The sequence below is a fragment of the Helicoverpa armigera genome, chromosome 8 (genome assembly GCF_030705265.1).
Source record: "Helicoverpa armigera isolate CAAS_96S chromosome 8, ASM3070526v1, whole genome shotgun sequence".
Lineage (NCBI taxonomy): Eukaryota > Metazoa > Arthropoda > Insecta > Lepidoptera > Noctuidae > Helicoverpa > Helicoverpa armigera.
The window spans coordinates 7117549-7136553 of record NC_087127.1 but is presented as its reverse complement, the minus strand read 5'-3'; the positions used below and the strand labels follow the sequence as shown (position 1 = coordinate 7136553).

The window sequence follows — 19005 nt, the reverse complement described above, 5'->3', positions numbered from 1 at the left end:
AGATTCTAGTTTTGTTTTGTACGATTATAGCGGATAGGATTTTTAATGGTTAGGTTATCTTTATATAGTAAAAAAAAAATAGTGAGTAGCGTTTTGATGAATCTACCCTTGAACACCAGTGCCATGTGAATACGTGAATAGTGTGCGACCGCTGCCATCGCAGTTGCTTAATAATTTAAACAGCTGGTTTCTAAACGGAAACACTAAGCTGCAGTGCCTTTGTACGAGTGTTATGCAACCCGTTATCCAAGTAATGGGGCTGAAGGTCTTGCAATTAAAAACTTCAGTTGGCGATTCGCACTACAAGTTTCTTGAGTGAATTAACCCAAAAACGCCACATAAAAAAGACAACATTATACGCAGATGCTTGTGAGATAAAAACGTTTATTTAATAAGGAAGGAAAACCATTTGTACTTTTTTAATACTACAAATGGACGTTAACCAACGGTCTGTTAAGTAACTCTAAAGTTAAGCAAACCGTAACTAAATGAACCATAAGCCAAAGTATCGAACTGACCTCGCAAGACTTAACATAACGCGTTGGACACGCGAAACAACTATGTATTTTCTGGCACGTGGTCTTATTTTTGAACAGGGAACATATATCTTGCATAAGGTGCTATCATAATCATAATTTATTTTAGCACTTTATAAGATAAGTATAATCAATAAAGGTAAATCCGTAGCGGATGTGGTCCCTTGCCAATTGGCAACAGAATTGGGTTACAGTATCGTATCGCTATGAATTCCTCTGTTTATTCAGCATCTGTGTGGACTGCAGGATGACGTTGGCGGAAGTAACGGAACGAACCTCTTTTGTTCTCCAGTTTTAATTTTTGTGTCATGAATGAGGATTAGGCTCAAAACACGCGATATACATAATATAATACGTTACCACGCCAAAAATAACGGTCATTTTTTTGTATAACGTTTTGAATAATTTGGACCTAAATTGTACCTAGTTGCAGACCTAGACAAAACTTAATTCTCAAATTAACCCCACGTACCTAGATCAATCAGTTAAATTAAGTTACAGTAAAACTAGAGCCAAGTCAACTTGAAAAAACTTTAGAGAACCTCCTTCTCGTTAAAGCAGTTTAACTTATGATACAAAAATGTGACACAGAAACTTCTCTTAGTGTCTTTGATCTATTCATAAAATGAGTAAGGATTTTATTAACAAAAAGTGTAAACATTCCGTTTCAACTAAATATTTCAACGATAGTTTAGTGTTGTTGAAGAAATTGCAACTTTATCAGATCACATACTGTACGATAGCTCGTTAAGGATTTCATGGGATGAGATGCTCCATCTAAACGACAACTACTCGTTCATCGAAAAAAAAAACTATAAGTACCTACTGTAGAATAAATGCTACAAGGATCTAATATTTTTAACTTGAAATACTTCTACAAACAGCAATCATTGCTGGTAAGTTAGGAGCGATTATTGCCTATTGAAAGAGGCGGTGACGTGATTTCGGCGGCCATGGCCTTATGCAAACGTACTCATTTCGACAATGCGCTTCTAGCAACTTCGAGAAATTAGCAAACAGAAATGAGATGAGAGAAATCGAAGTCCACAAAATTTAGACAGCTCCGCCAGCCATAAGCATGTTTAAGGCCAAATGGATACTGCCTAAATATTTTATTTAAATTAACACATTATCTCAAATTCTGTGGACATCTGTTTATATTAAAATACCGTAAAGCGTTATTATTTCTAGGTCAATCGGAAATGTAATAAAAACTGTTATCGATGTTCTAGTTTATTTTCCTCTTTGAACTGGGATGACTGATTTGTTCGGAAGGATATCGCATGAAATACTATTTTTCTTTGCTACGCCAAGGAAATTAATTTACTCGGTTGAAAAGCATTTCCCGACACGGAAAACGGTAAATTATGTAGTTGTATGTATGGATAAACATCAGAAGATAATGACTTTACAACAAAGTTACGAATGGAAATGTGAAAAGGTTTTATGTAACAATTTTGTATGGGTATGGTAGGTTTCCTCGTGACATAATCGTAGCAATCCGTAGCAGTGCTACGCCCACATCAATTGAATGTATGGACTAGTCTCCGCTTCCTACAAACCCTTGTTTCTTGCTTCAGTATTCAGATCATTTTCAATAAATTATAGAATCGTATTGTACTATGGATGCGCTTGTCATTGAATTATTTTCCTGCTTCCTACTCACTGTTACAGGCTTTGTTCTACACTTTACGAGCGCCACGACTCGTACTTAGTGTTTTCCGAACACGAAGGATTAACTTAGCATTCTTACAAATGGAGAATTTTAATTAAATATATAAACATTGGAACTTTATATGCAGCTAATTATAGATATGAGTATTTTTCCCACACATATATTCAGCATCTTGGCCTAGTAGGAAAGTTTTAGTGTGTAGACGCTAATTTTCAGCAGATAACAATGTACTAGTAGCTCAGCAGTGGACGGATTTTTGAACGGTGATTCGTAACGGTTCAGAGTTGAATGCCCAAGGACTACGCGTTTTTACGTTACATCGGCCTAATTTGAATGGCGCTAATCTAACCAGCACGCCTGTTACTTTTATTTACGCTTTGCGATTCCTACTTTGCAGTCGTACAATATTCAATTAAACGTGCGGTTGAGATTTTGCCCTCGGATTTTATTCAAAAAAATAAACAACTGATTTACATAACATAATCGTGGGTTAAGAAAAGTAGGGAAGATTGATGAATATGAATAAATCACAGATGTGCTCGTCAATTTATCAGAGTCGGAGGAAGAAAACAGTGTCGCTTTCTAGTTGTTATTAAAATTGATATTAATTATCATTGTGTATAAACTAACTTTCTAGCCCTTCCTAATAATATTAGACTCTATAAAACTGCAAGTGAACGTGCACGAAGGCCATGCACATTGCAAAAACCCTATCTTTTTCAGAACATTTCAATGTCATTGAAAACTAATATTTTAAACTTATTTAATGTTTTAAAGCATAGTTTAATCGATCTTTCTAGAATCATTACCTAATAGCACGAAGTCTCTTTCCAGCTTTTTAATTGATAAAATTTACACCGCGTTTTCTCGGCTCTTTGAATACACAAGCAAGTCTTAATACTTATAAAAATAATATTTAAACTAAAAGTTAACTTAAGTAAATACCATCACCAGTGTTAATAAATAAAGCGTAGCGTTTTAATCATTATGTTACATTGATTGCCAGTCATGTGCATTTTCGATGGTCCTGTCGGTCGTTTGTGGTTCTGATGTAAAAATAAATAAAAATATAACCAAATAAACTTAATAATAGTTAAACTTATAAAAGAAGCTACAGTAATACAATATAATACACGCAATATACATGCATTTATTAAGTAAGTATGAGCAGAACAAAAGAAAATGATAGTTCGTAGAAATGACATCAATTAGTAACGTGGTTTCTGCAAGTTTCCCAGGCTATAATATTAAACCAGTTCTATAGATTGATTATATGGCAGCCGGAGTTCATAAACCTTACACGTTTTATTATTTTGTTTTTTTTTTTATGTCAATGAATTATAAAAAAAAGAGTTGCATATTTTCATACGAGCTGATGTCATGATCTCGTGTTTGTTTATGAATTTAATGATAATTATCGTCATTCATAGCAGATTCAAACTAGTGCGTGATACGGTTCAGCAGATTTGCGTAATTATAACAACAAATGAACAACAATGCGTAAATAACATTAAATACAGGTTTTCCTGTAAATATTTAATTTCGTTTTATAACGTTTCGTTTTATAAGGGTTCTGAAGTTAAGAATAAATAATAAAAATGATCTAAATAGACATTATAAGTAGTAGAAGAAAAGTCTAAATTCTCGATAAGAAAAAAAAATGAAAGCTGAAACTTTATCGTGTAACTACGAAAATAATAAATAAAAAAAAACAGGTACGCCATCATCAAATAAATAATCATAAAGTTCCTGTCATGGACATGGCATACAATAACTCTAAAACTTCGGTTGACTGTGTAAATTGTGCACGAAATCAAGGTTAGAACCGAGGACCTTCCGCACTTGGGGTGACGCTGCCGTTTGGAGACAAAGACCTCGTCGTTTTACTCTTTTCCTAGTTTTTGTAAATTCTTGCGCCCTTGAAATCGACAGTTAACTGACATGCTTTTAATTCAAACCTAAAATAAATTGCTTTTGTAAGCTTTAATTTAGGTAAAACCAGTTTATTTTTTTGTTCTATTTCTGCACCTGTTTTTGATTTTTATCAGTAGGATTTTTTCGTCCATCTAAAGTTAGATACAATAGCTAACGTACGATTTTTCAGTACAACAAGTCTTGTTGTGTATTTACGTGTTACGGCGAAGTTGTTCGCTTCAGAATTAGTAGCGACATCTAGCGGTAACGTCTAGAATCTGAGCCAGGTGACTTGAGCTAGTGAATCTACACGAAACGACTAGATGGCAGCGCGACGACAACCAAACAAAACCTCTGCCAGAGATTCATACTTTCTGCAAATTATTCTATTGATTAATTATATCAAATGCTTTTGTACATGAATGGTTAATTATAATTATTCAATTTGAGTCACTGCTTAAATACAATAGCATTTGTTTTATTACGCATTCACTTACTGTACCGTTGACAATACAATTAAGATAAGTTCATTGAGTGCGAGCGATATGCCAATGGACTAGTTATACCTAAATAGTAAACGTACATGTATTTATAGTGGTACACTACGACTACGCACACCGCGTGGTTCACCGGTCGGCACATAACAAATCGTAGCGCAATACGTACCACGTGTTTTTTAACAATACTACGGAATAAGTCAACCAGAACAATGCTATAATTCATAATACTGATTAAAAGCGACTGTTACAAATTAATTTATGTTTAATTTCTGCGCAATTTCTTTTCTTTACGAGTTAGTTAACTTCGTAGTATAAGCACGTAAAAGTATTGGCAATATTGCGTTTGAAATTTTAAGCGCTTATTGAGAGTTGGCTCGGATGCAAGGAGGGTGAAAGTGGATCGACTTGTTTAGTGTGACTTGGTCTGCACCTAGTGCGAGCTAGGCATTTCACCTAGCTTTCCAACATTAGCAACGTTGATCAAAGCCAACTATTACGGGAACACTGATACAATGCATAATAGTAAACATCACACAACTACATTATATTTAACCAATGACCAGTTAGAAAATTCAAGGGCATAAATTAGTTACACATGTGTAAATATTACGTGTTCCAGTATTCAATCTTATCGTCCTTAAATCATATCTATTAGCTGTAAATGATAGGTGATTGTATCATTGATTATCGCACATTGTACTAATTATGTGAACAATGTTTGGTAACGGTAATAAAGATACGTAAAATCCAGTTATTGAGAACTCAAAATGCTTAGAACACAAACATAAAAAAATATTGTTTCAATAATAAGAAGGCACAACACTCACACTGAACTATAGAAAGTGCGCAGTAAGACAACTTTCGCGACCGAATTCAAGAGAAAGTAGTCCGGAGCGCCGCGCGCATACATTATATCACTTTATTCGACTTTGGGATTATATCACAAGCAATGTTTACAAATAAATGCAATTATCATATCGGAATTTTATAACTCGTTTATGTTCGTACTGCCGGTTGTACCGGACAGTTTCTTCGCCGAACAACTTAAGCACTTTCAATACAAACAGTTCCTATATTGTTGCTAAGGGGAATTGATCACACATAACTGGCCGCATCCGCTTTGGCAGCAAAACTTTTGTTCAAAAATAACAGCTTTCGCTTTCGAGTTGCGCTTGCGCAGCATCCACGGAAACTTTGTTCGTGCACGCCAAATTAACATGTCCGCGTACTAAACACCTCCTATTTACAGAAACTAACAATGGAAGGTCACAGCCTGGTAATACATACAAATGAGAAGAATTCTGTCGTATCGTTGGCGATAACTCCGTGACAGTGAAACATGGCGGCAGAGCTCTTTGTCTTCCTAGTTGAACTCATAAAACTGACCAACACGATATGAAAAGAAATATTTTTAATCGTTATCATTAACATAGTTCCCTAATTCTTTCGCGTTGTTTATTATTTCGTAAATTATGTGTTTATTGATAAACATAATTCTACTGATATGTTTTAATGAATTGCGTATTTATACATATTATATGGCTGTACCTACTTAGCTCTAAATGTAGGTGGCTGGGGTAGAGAGCAGTGATAAAGTAGAAAGGCACGTTTACGTAAACATTGCAGATTTTCGTCATATCACTTAGTTAAACCTAATAATAATTATTCTTATCTTAAGAACTTGTTTTGTAAGCAATGATTGAGATCCTTACTTTCTCGCTAACCTTCCAACGACATTTCAAGTCTGACAGTGTTTTGTTTACCTCTCGCTCCTCAGACTAAACAAATGAGGTTCTACGTCTCATTCCCTTTTCAATTTAGGAAGATAAATATTTCGAGTTGATCTAACTAAATAGTTTCCAAATACCTCAGGGAGGAACAGGAGAATTCTCCTTGAAAACGAACGGCATATTGCTATTATTTTCACACGTGTTCGAGGTTGACCCTGATTTTGTGAAAATAGACCTAATTTTCGACCAGATCTAATTTTCAGCTAGTAACAACGAATAGACTAATTACGATGCCTACGTCTGCTCCGATGACCTTAGAAACAGCGTCATCGCTGATCTCATAAACACAATGTGTGTAACAACACAAATAGACAAACACAACCTACGTCTATGGTATATGGTACTATCTGGTACCATTCACAAAATTACTCTTAAACACACAACTTATTGTACAAAGAGATATGATGGGACTATTTAATATTTAAACAACGACTATGCAATAAACGTACACAAAGCAAATATAAATACAAGGTTGCCCATGTAGATTTTTAGATGAACAAGGTTAGTTCCTTACATCGTCATTAAACCTTCCATAAGTAAAACTAAATTCGTATTTTTACATAACGCTATGGAAATTTTGGGTGGATCTGATACAGTGCGGTCAAAGGTTAAAAGTGTGTCTTGAATAAATAAAAAAACAGATCTTGACGATCGTGATAGACGTAATTTACGCAACATAATGCCAATATCTCAGTGTCACGCAGTTGCAGTTGGATAAACCTTATCCTATCTATTGCATAAATTATGATCATAAAGCAGTCATCATTAATGTCTAACTTTAGAACAAGTGCGATAAGCGAACAAAGTTGCATTCTGTACAAATGCTTCGAGTAAATGAAACCATTATTTACATACTCGTGCGTAATCCTCGTTTGTCACCTCTAATTTGCGAATTTATTGCATACCTGTCAGACTCTGTATTCTATAAAATTATAAAGGTTTCTCGTTTGCATGTACATGTAGACTAAATTTTACATGAATTTATAATTTTCAGTTATTTACAAAAATGAATTCTTATCAGACATACAAAGCTTTTACTAATGTACATGACCGCATTTCAGTTCCGCGATTTGCATGATTTTCTACGTGCAAAAACGAATGCCGTAGAAAGTAGGAGGAACTTTGACATCTACACGATTTTTTCAAATTAGTCACACAGCGTCTCTAAAAGTGAAATAATACTTTCGATTTTTTCGAAGAAGATCCAAGTTGTCGAAAAAAAAAAACTGATTTTCATTCACGAATACACGCCTTTTATGTTAGAGGAACTGTCGATTCCGGCGGATGTCGTATAGACATGACGCAAGTACAAGGCTTCCTAGAACGTTTGAATCCCTAAAAAATATTATGTGAACGTATGGGAAGACAACAAACAAACCTTTTTTTATATATCGCTAAGAATTCATGTGAACTCAGATAACATAATAGTGATGAAGTAATAATTATTAAACGTTGCAAAAACAAAAATGGAAGGAATGTCTTCGTTTTTGTGAGTCTATGGCACCAATTAATACAAAGATTATGTAGCTTATCAATTTCTTGTCTTTATAAGGAACAGAGGTGTGGCTTGAAGGAAATAGCCAACTTTCTTGCGGTTTTACTCGCTGTCTAGTGCCTACTTTATGGCATTATTGCAGCCTGTAATTTCGATATGTTATGGTTACGTGGCTTGAGCGCTTGAGCAGTGCCTATCCCCGTGAAGGGAAAGTTTAGCGATATTACATTCGTATTAGGTACTTTTACCTTTTTGGAACGAAGGCTTGGAGATTAAAAGAGAAGGGATCTTGGATTTTTTGACGTATTACAAATGGTAAACCAAAAATTTATATTTTTATGATGTTTGTTACTTACTTAGATATTTTCTTTAACCCAATAGTGACAGTCTCACTGACCTTCAAACCGCAATTCGTGTTTTGCCTATATTAACAATTACTACTTAAAATCGTGAAAACAAAGTAAACAGCTATTTTATTTAATTACCGCATGAAATGGGTAAATTGTTAACAATGGCGTCATTACATCATCATGAGCGGTTGATATCAATGGTTGGCAACACGAAGAACGTTAAAATTCCAGGAAATACGCTGTTAATCACTTGGTACTATGCATGATTCGTACTTTATCACCACATGCCTTAGACTTTGATTGTCAGAGTTTATCATTTTTACGCTACGACGTAATTAGATAACGATAATACGACGGAACTAGAACAATACTATCTGGGTGTGACTGTCGCACATGTTGAAGATTAACGTTTGCCTAATCAGCATAGTGATGAGATAATCGCCGCGAAAAAGACCAGGTTAACCCAGATTACCTTAATTTTGTTGACCGATAATAATATTGATCAATCAATATAACAGTTTTACAAAAAAAAAACTGAATCTATTTTTACACAATTATTATTTATGAGCGCGCTGTGCCATAATTGAGCAAGTAACCGGATTATGTAAATTATAGTCTTCAGGTGTATAATTATATTTTTACATTTCTTACGACTATTCAGAATATTTTTTGCTGTAGGTAGTTGTTGGTAGTAATGAATACCTAGCTCATTGATAAATATATGTAGTGTCAGTTGAATAATAATTATTAATAAATTAATTTATGTTTTATGTCATATCATATCCCAGTGCTGTGCTGATTTTAATATACGACTTCTAGTTGCATACGAACCTGACCTCGTTTAACTATTATAGTAAATGCGCCTCGATAGTGCGAGAAAGCGATAACAGAAATATAAACGATTAATGTAACCAGCCTTTATTGTTTTTACGGTTCTTGTTTAACAAATCAATTGCTTCCACCTGCCAGAATTCACTTAAAGAAAAAATGCACATAAAAGATACGGAATGCTACAATAATAGGTATTCTATCATAAAATTGTGAAGGAAAACATAGATTGTGATTTAAATTATATCTGGTTTATAAGTACCTGGGAGGATTTATTTATAGCTATGTTTGTCTCATTTCTAACGAAGGTCATAATAACAAACAATGGTAAATAATCATAACAAACTACATTTTAATTTAAATTCTACAGAAAGACAAGAAGATTTAATTAAAGCCGTAATTTGTCCATTGAAATGCACTAACCACTGCGCTTGAGATGAGACTAGTAAAGATGTCAAGGCAGTCTTCTACTTCTCAATCTAACGAGTCTAGATTCCTTTTAATTAATACAAAATTCCCATAACTCAATGCAATTTATTAAGCAATATATTTTATTGTCTCGTGCATAATGGGTCATTGAAATGCACGTGTATGTAGATTGGCTAACGAATGTGGGCACATGTACTCGCTTAATGAAATCGGTTGAGAGTCGAGTCAGTCGAGCCGATAGGGCCAATGCCACCCAGAAGTCTAGAGGCAACGAGGCACTATATCACGATAGCTTCAAACGGCTCTGTTTCAGAGGTCGACGTCGCGTGGCGTGTCTGACAACTCGGTCATGCAGCCTGTCGTATAATTTAATGGCCTATTGTATTCTCTGCCTTTTGGCTTGCTCGTGTACCTAGAGAGCAAGATTCGCGACTTCATCGTCAACCAACAATCTCGACGCGAAGATTTCTAATTTCATACAGGTAGTAGCTAGAGCTACACTTCTTCCTTACCACTGATTTCACACTTGTAATTGAAGGTAATCGAAGTATTACAAGTAACGTTTATCGCGTGCGCGAGTACTGCTGAAAACAAGGAATAAGTACCAGTAAAGTTCATTACGAAACTTGAATAACACAAATACATAACATGGTCACGGTATAAACGCGAAGAAAGAAGTAGAATTTTTATATGAAACTTATAACGTGTCTTCTTTTGTAATGTTAGTTCTATTTTTTACGTAAAATTGCAAAAAGATTTTAAAAGTAGGTTTATGCATTTCTAATTGCACGCATACACGTGTGTTCTTGTACGATAGAGTCGGATGTATGCAAGTTATGTAAAAACAAGAGTTATGAAAAGTCATCTTATGGCAAAACTATATTTTTAGGTCCTGTAAATCTATTTTTTAATCTTACATCATTAGCTTCAAAGAGTGGTGGTAAACACTTGTGTTATTTAAAGGATACAAACAAATAATATTGAGGATATTAAAAAAAGTCAAGGTAAACACTTTTGCGGATTTAATGGAGTTGATTCTTATTTTTGTTTAAGCTCACAATGTTCATTTTGTACTTTACTAATCAAGGATATGGTTTCTCATAATATTCTGTTATATCAGCCTATTTCAATATCGTTATCAAAAGGCAGACAGACTAGAAAGATAAAATATAGGTAATCATGAAACTACTGAAAATTGATCTAAGATCAAAGCTGTCGTAACGGACTTTGAAACTAGATTACAATAATAGCGTTGCTAAGTATGCGCTTACGATTGCAAACGGGGACATCTTAAACTATATCGTATTAAAAAAGTTTGCCAAAAAGACGAACAACTCGTCACAACTAGGAAGCGTTATAAAATAAACCAAGGCCAAATAAAACGACGCGACTACGAGATAATTCTTATCATTCAACATTTAGCATCATAATGTAGAATTGTAGATTCTTAAGAAAAATATTGCGATTTATTGGAGGTACTATCTCGCCTGCTTGTTTATTTTATGATTATAAATTGGGCATTTAACTTTTAACCCTGAAGACAAGAAACACTGCTGCAATTGACTGGTTATCTTGAGTCATACGCCGCAGGGCGCACGCTGTAGGCTCAGACTCGGGATGCACTCATTCATTTTGGCGTTGATTAAACAAAATAGCAAATTCGTAGTTTCAATCAAACAATTTTTTTACATCGGATGTAACTAAGGAAACTGGCTTTTGTCGATTATGATAATGATGATAATTGAACCATGTTTAGATCATTACGTAGGCAGTCATCGGTGCCCTGAACAGGCATTCATTTACACCGCTCACGAGGTAGTCACGGATCGGGTATAGGTTATACTACAAGCGATGACGCGTGAAGCATGACCATGGAACGACCTAGGGCGGCCGTCCTCGCCGTCGCATCCACGGACCATAACGACAGCTTCATTTTGTAGTTTATTGCTCACAAAACATTATCTATTGTTTCGTTACGTAAATAGATCGACAATAACTTATCTGCGACCGATAGATTAGGATCAGCGATCGTCATGGTCATTATCGCGGATATTATTCTCCAATCTGTATTTGGAAGATCTGATGAAAGCTTTTTTGTTGTGTCATCATTAGAAACGGTTTAGAAATTAATTTTATCTTAAGGAAAATGCATTAATTCACCAAAATAGATGCTGCTTCTTCATAAGTAGCTGGCTACATTTCAAAGACCTTATATTTTGGGGAACTTTGCCGCTACATACTAACAGTATTAGATGATACTCGTTGATGACAAGCGTAACTACCGGAATACACAAAAGCGTGCATATAACTGTTTTTATAATTATAGCGCCTAATTGTATTTACAATTAGACTGGCTAATTCAGCTCGTAAACCGTTATGTTAATCGAATTCCAATAAATATTCATTTGCAATTTCTTCCGACTGTATGCAAACTACTGGTTGATAGTATTGTTTTTAAATCTCATATATCACAAACCTTACCTATTTAAAGAAGTCTGGTCAGAATGCTAATTAATCTTTAAATAGTTGCCCTTTTTTACTGGTTTCTTATGTAAATAGCATAAATTATGCTAGAACGAGGAGACAATATTTTACTCACGAATATCGTGTGCCCAGATACGACGTGTTATAGACATAGCCTTCCGTATGCTTCCGCCCTGCGGCTATACCGGCCGATTGCTAATCATATACATAAATGATTATCATTATTCAGCATCTTTGTCATTGCGTGTTTCAATTATGTAATTCACTTCTTGCCGACATGTGATTTTGCGTCCAACATATAAGCACACTGGGTTAAATAACAAGGAAACTACATAAGTGGGCGTAAGTACTAAAACCATGACGTTTTTTAAACAATCATTACCGACGAGTAAATAATTCCAAAAATTGGTTAGACGTCACAATAAGTAGGAAAATCTTTGCATCATTTCATTCTCACAGGAAATATCGATAAGATAAACACGGACTTGATACCGAGTTAAATCGGAGGACGGATGGAGGTACTGAATTAAAGTTTTTTGAAATTGAACATGAAGGCACGTGCGCAAATGTGCCATATTTTAAATTCAGCATTAATAGTTCGACCTAGTTATTTGGTGTAAACAAAGCCTGCGGAACAGGGTCGCAGACGTTTGGGCGAGGTGAGCGACCCCGCTATCATGGCGATCATTCCGGTTAGCTTATCGGCGCAGAAGCAGCTGCCGATTGCGCAGTGCCACCACCAGATGCAAATAGAGCGGGAAACCAATTTTTTGTAGCGATTCCACGCTGACGTATTATTACAATACAATTAATTAATTCTGCGCTCGTAATTATTTTTATATCGTGAAATAATCAAGCTAAGTTGCATAATTGCAACGATTTAAACGATTTCGAAAAAGAGGTTTCGAAGGTTTTTTTACAGATCAAGCACAGCCTTACTCGGACTTTTTAGACCGAGTACCTAAGGTTTTCATTTTGCAGAGAAAGTAAAATATTGGTTTTCCAGATTGATATTTCTCCATAACCCCATATCTACATTTTTAACACTTGATTTGAATAGAAATATAAATCCTACCTAGCAAGACTCGGAACAGTTGGTATCGCACAAGTTTGAAAGTAAAATTAACGAAAGCGGCGTGATTTGGTGAAAGTAAAAATCGCGAGGAATGAAATATATAAACAGAGTTAGATGTTTTCAGTAAGACATCTATTTGAATAAATCTCATTATAAAGCTAAGATTATTTTCTCTGCGACCTATTTGTGTCGTCTCTCCATTGATTGTTGATTCATTGAATGCAGAATTTTAATCAATGGTCCATTGTAGCTTTATTATTTTTAATCAGGACTGCATCGATGCGCCTTGAGAAAATAAGCCTTGTAAGTAGTTCAATCTCATTTATATTTTATTCTACAAGGAAATGTTTTAAAATACTTGAATCTGTGTCTATGATATTTATTAGTGCTACATTATTACACGTATATATTTGTGGCTTCATCCTGTGGCTTATCATATTCCCATTATGATTTTCCCTATGTAGCTTCCGAAAATGGCATGATTTAATGATCATCGGACTGTATTATGACGTGGTCTTACTACCACTGTATATGGCATACTGTTCGGACACGTCATTTGAGGCCCCAGGAAACATACCGTGTATATCCCTTTTAATCATGAAATGCTTAGAAGATATTCGAATTTGAAATAACTCGTTGAGATAATGAATTTATGTAAATCCTTAATATTCTAACTGTACATTAAATTGTATAGAAGCTTATCAATAATTAATATCAATTGAATGAACTATCTATCACTCTTATGTCGTATTATGCACTTATTATGACTTTATAGCGATTAGATTTCATTATCATAGAAAAATCACAATGATTACTACGCAGCTACACAAGCATCGTTATCAGTTAAAGTAAAGCACTGGGAAGTGATTGTAGCACTTCTAATTAATTAACACTCTATTATTAAGATTCAATTTCACACTCTGAACATCATGCTCCGACTTCTAAATTGGAAGCCGATCTACTTCATTTAGTTAACGCCTTTCACTTGATTGGGAAATCCGATATTCGTTGCAGATTATGTAAGGTTAGACGTGAAATTCAGCGCATGATATTTTTACTGCGTTTTCTGGATAATTTCAATAAGGTAGTGCTAACAGCCTTGGGCGCGACTTCGACCGGCGGACCTCCAAATTACACATAACAGTGGCGTAGCGGAGTGGGACAAAAACGCGAGGCCTTGGGCGGAACCACGAGCTCGCCGCTTCCTCGTGCAGCCATCAGACGTAACCATGTCATCCGATCACAAAAATCTTTTCACAACATCCGAAGATTTCTCGAAATCTAGTATCGGACAAATCAATTTTATCGAATGGCTGCACGATAAGCTTAGATTGATAAAGCTGGTACATATTGCTCTCTTTCACATGACAAATTCGTTCCAGAACATTTGCTGCAACAAATGACTTTAACATTGATTTATTGAAATGTCAAGAGTATTTTACGAGAGCACTATGTCCAAGCCAGACTTACTATAAATAATGAGGAAAAGATCATTCATCTTAATTTCAGCAAGCAATCTGAAATACTGTATTGTTTGAGTGAAAGGGGATTTTTAATTTCCCTTTATTATGTTTTATAACAATTTTTAATTAACTTGCTTAAATTGAGATAAGATCAGTTTATGTAACACCAAATCAAGTGAGACCAAACCAAAACTATGGAAATAAACAAATTGTATTACGTTAACCATTTTGATTGATTGTTATTCGCGAACCAAATCATTAACGGTATATTTATAGATACCAGTTTCTTCCAGTTATTTTATTTCCTCACTAGATTTAGCATTTGATTGAATTATTTACATCTTATTTGCAAAATTAGAATGACAAGAGAGTATTAACTGTAAGGAGGGAAAATATATTTACAAAGCGTATAATAGTAAGCCATCACAGAAAGTACAGTTATCATACTTTCTTGTTAATCTAAGCTGTCTCGTAATGGCCTCATAGTGCACAAAAATTGTTTGTTTTAGTTTTTTTTCTTGAATATGACTCCGCTCTTTATTAACTAGGCATGCAAACACACCACGCAATATTTACAAGCTTTAAAAACTATTTATCTTGTAATTGTTTTCAAAGAGAAATGAGGCCATTACTTTTGAGATAATTAAAAGACATTCTTAGCGTGAGAATGTTCATTAGCAAGATACATTGACATAAGTAGGTAACTTACCATCACAGGTAGCGGCCATAAACTTGCCGTTGGCAGAGAAATCCACTAGAAGAACGGTGCCTGGGTGTCCCTTGAGATTCTTCAGCAGCCATGGATGACTGAATTCTGACTTTCCTTTCCATGTCGCGCGCTTTTTAGTTTTACCGCTGATACGAGTTTCAGTAGCAGTAGTTTCGGAGCTAACTTCTTCCGCTGGAGCACCTGAAATACAAGTATGTGTGTGTTTTAATTTTATACGTACCTAATCAACGAAACAAGCCGGGCAACTCAAAGAGGGGTAACGAACTTAAGATTTTTGCACTCTAAACGGACCGATACCCAAAAAAGTTAAGTGGTCTATTGATTTAATGTTAGTGCACAAATAACGACAGGTCATTCACTCATTTCCGAGACAAATTCTTGTTATGTCCTCTACTATTGCAATACGTCTAAATTATTTCCCAGGCAGGTGAAAAAATACATTGAATTTACAAAGACTTCTGTATGATGATTACTAAAAATTGTTTTACGATGACAAAACCAGTCGTGCATAATTTAAATACTTTGAGCCACATAACGTTTTAAACTGGAAGTAGGTTGACGTGATGCTTATAATATTACCGTTACACAGTCATGATCTCTCGTGATGACTAACGGACAAAAATTTCTGAACAGATTATAATGCAAACATATATTTATGTACATGCCGTATCTTGTTACAATTGCAAGTCGATAGTTTCCTCGTACCTGCGTCGTATAGGAATTAGAAGATGATGTCAGTGGCCGTTACGCTCCATTGTGGAGGCCTACGATAGTCTCAGTTTCAATCTTTACTTATTTTTATGCATTCCTAAATTATATTAAACGTTACGCTACTGCGACCAGAGAGTGCATTTTCAAGCGAACAAGATGAGTCAATATTTAAATCCTCTTCTCCATATTGGCGCCAAAATCTTTGCATACCACGTGGTGCTGTCAAATAACCACGTGGTTTTAATCTTTAAAAAATGTAGGTAATTAAAATGTATATTTTTTGATACGATTGGGATTTCCGTGAGTTATGGCAGTGATCAACGATAAGATTACCCATTGGGTATTATGAGTTCAACGAAATCTGACCAGTCATGGATCGCTATAATATCTGTAGGCAGACCATGCAGTTAGATCTAAAATGATTCATCATTAGTCATTAAAGATAAAAATACATATTAACACGATTCTAAAGGTGAATAGAATACAGTGCTCTACACATTCTTGGAGTTCACCAGTCGCAAAAACTCTTTGGAGCGGCTTTACCAATCTTGCAGCCAACGGCCTAAAAACTCGACTGTTTTTATCTACTGAATTAAGTTTTTTATGCTCGACTTAATGTAATTAGAGTTTTAATTACATAATTAAACAAATACGGTTGCGTGAGAAAATCTCATGAATTTTTCATTTTTAGGCTACTATATTTTTTGCTGGACGACGTGACAATTTTGGTTCAAAATTCTACTTTAGAATATTATTTATTTTCGTCAGTCAGTAAACAGAAAATGCTGCATGATACATCGAAAACGATAAAAACCCTTGAGTAATTCATTTTAAAACCAGCTTGCTTCCTTTTCGCATTGTATCGTCCAGTTTTTTATTTGTCCTAAGCACATTCAACTCATTCAACTCAAAGCTTGGCGGCAGATGTTTGTTGTTGCATTATGTTGCTACGACGCCAACGACTCGAAAGTTCTATGGGTCCACATGTGTTTCGCATGCTTGCAACTATTTTCCTTTAACGACTTTTTGGTTTCGCCCATCGCCGAAAAAATCTATCGCTACAGGAAAAATCGGATACCTACTTATTTACGATTCCATTATTTTTCAAACCACGACTTTTAAACAAAACTGCAATGTTTCACTGTACCCATAAATAGGTATTTTAATGTTTGTATATTTTATTGTGTTGAAAGTAAACGACTTAAAGCTTCTTACGTAAGATAATGTTCACGTTAAATGGCGAGAGAAAGTGAGACAGGCTGTGTTGCAGTCTGCACTGAAATAAAATTGATAGGTAGACAATATTTTTATCAATATGTGTATTTTGTTATTAGGTATCTAACTTCTCTAATCTTTAGAATATTTATTCTGATAGGTAGATGCTACATCAGTATAAGCTCAACAATGTATTTCATAGAATATTAAAATATTTATTACAAAGCAGGCTTTATGCTGATTTTTATGGAGTGCAAAACAACACCATGTGTTGCATGACCTGAACAGACTAACCATTATTGAGATATTTACATAAAATGAATCATTTGGTAAATAATCTGTCATTTATTTAACTGTTCAAGCAAGTAACCTGTAATAAATGTCTTTCAATAATATTTGTTCAAGTGCACAGCAAAAGATTAAACCATAATGTAATGACAACTACATGGAATATTCAATAAATAAACAATAAAACCAATATTAAACATGATTAAATTAAAATACATAACATTCCTATGTTAATTCTTAGATCTTTTTTTTTTTAATTATGTTTTAGGTACCCATAGTTTCTACAAAAACATATTAATAAAAAACAACAAAAACTTTTTGGATACTGAACAAGAATGTGGGTTTGTCCTATGCACATTTGTAAGATACCCACATGGTGCATTAAGGTTATAATCATTTACATAAGGGTACCAAAATAAGGCACAGTGTTGGATCAATATTTAAATTTATAAATTATCTTTTATGGGTTTGTATTGTGTAGGCATTTCTGTTTGAAATGTGTTATCACATGGCACAACATATATTTTGTAGATAGGATCTTCTTCAAATACTATCACATCCCATGTGAATAATCTGAGTTTATGTTTGCTTTATTAAATTACCTATTATTTATTTTTTAATAATGATAATGAACTGAAAATAAAACTCTTGCTTTAATTAAAATTACAAAAAGAGAGTGATAACATGTGTAATGAATGTGTGTCAGAGAGTGCAAGTTAAGTCAATATCCTGTAGGATGAATGGGGATCACATGGCACGAATTGACTAATAGTGGGAACAGTCATGGGATAGTTAGTTTCAACTTTATACTTTTACACTAAAGATCCGTTGGATATTAAAGATACATCTATCTCTTTGAGAGAACACACACACGAAGTGTGTCAGCTGCATTCTTAGTATACAGTTATAGCTTAGTCCATTCACATCCAACAAACCGCAAGATGATTCGTCCAGTGAGCCACATTTCTGCCGCCGTTTTTGTATCAGCGTGGATCATTCGTCTTGAACTAATTTTGCATTTCAATCATAGATGTGTTTTGAACACTTTTTATTCCTTTATTCTAGTTTATTTGTAAAATTAAACATACCTGAATCGCTCTCAATTTCATGTTGTAGTGCTTCCTTTTTCTTGCTTTTGAAGGCGGTCTTGTATACAAAATGTAATATTACACAGAAAAGAATTGTAATGGCTCCTAATAGGAACGCATTTAAGTTCTGACCGGCTTGAATATCGCCCATTTTCACTCAAAATTCTTTTCGAAAACGATAAATTATGATCACAGAATCTAAAATCACGACAGCTACGATCACGCGGTCACAAAGTCACAATAACTGACCACAGATATTTTCGTACTCGCACGACTGACTGAAATGAACTGGAGAGGTGTGTTCATTCATTGTTGTTTAAATGTGAACGAATGAGTTACTTGAAATAATAATTCATTCTGATAGAGTGAGATGCCGATATTTCTAGCTCGCTTACTCACGTCTGTACAGCAGCAGCGGCAACGCGAATTACGCG

The 19005-nt window shown here is 34.7% G+C and overlaps 1 protein-coding gene across 2 annotated transcripts in view; it reads right to left on the bottom strand.

Annotated features, from left to right (window-relative positions):
* The window catches only part of LOC110375907 (transducin beta-like protein 2), a 49492-nt gene extending 30595 nt beyond the window's left edge, over positions 1–18897 (bottom strand). Inside the window, exons 1-2 of one of the 2 annotated variants that reach the window (XM_021334199.3) lie at positions 18572–18897; positions 15249–15449 (exon numbers count right to left, since the gene is read on the bottom strand). In XM_021334199.3, coding sequence (XP_021189874.3) covers positions 15249–15449; positions 18572–18722 — 352 coding nt within the window. In that variant the 5' untranslated portion in view covers positions 18723–18897. The remainder of the gene's footprint in view (positions 1–15248; positions 15450–18571) is intronic. The other variant, XM_021334198.3, reaches the window with a different exon arrangement.
* Between the last annotated feature and the right edge of the window lie 108 nt (positions 18898–19005).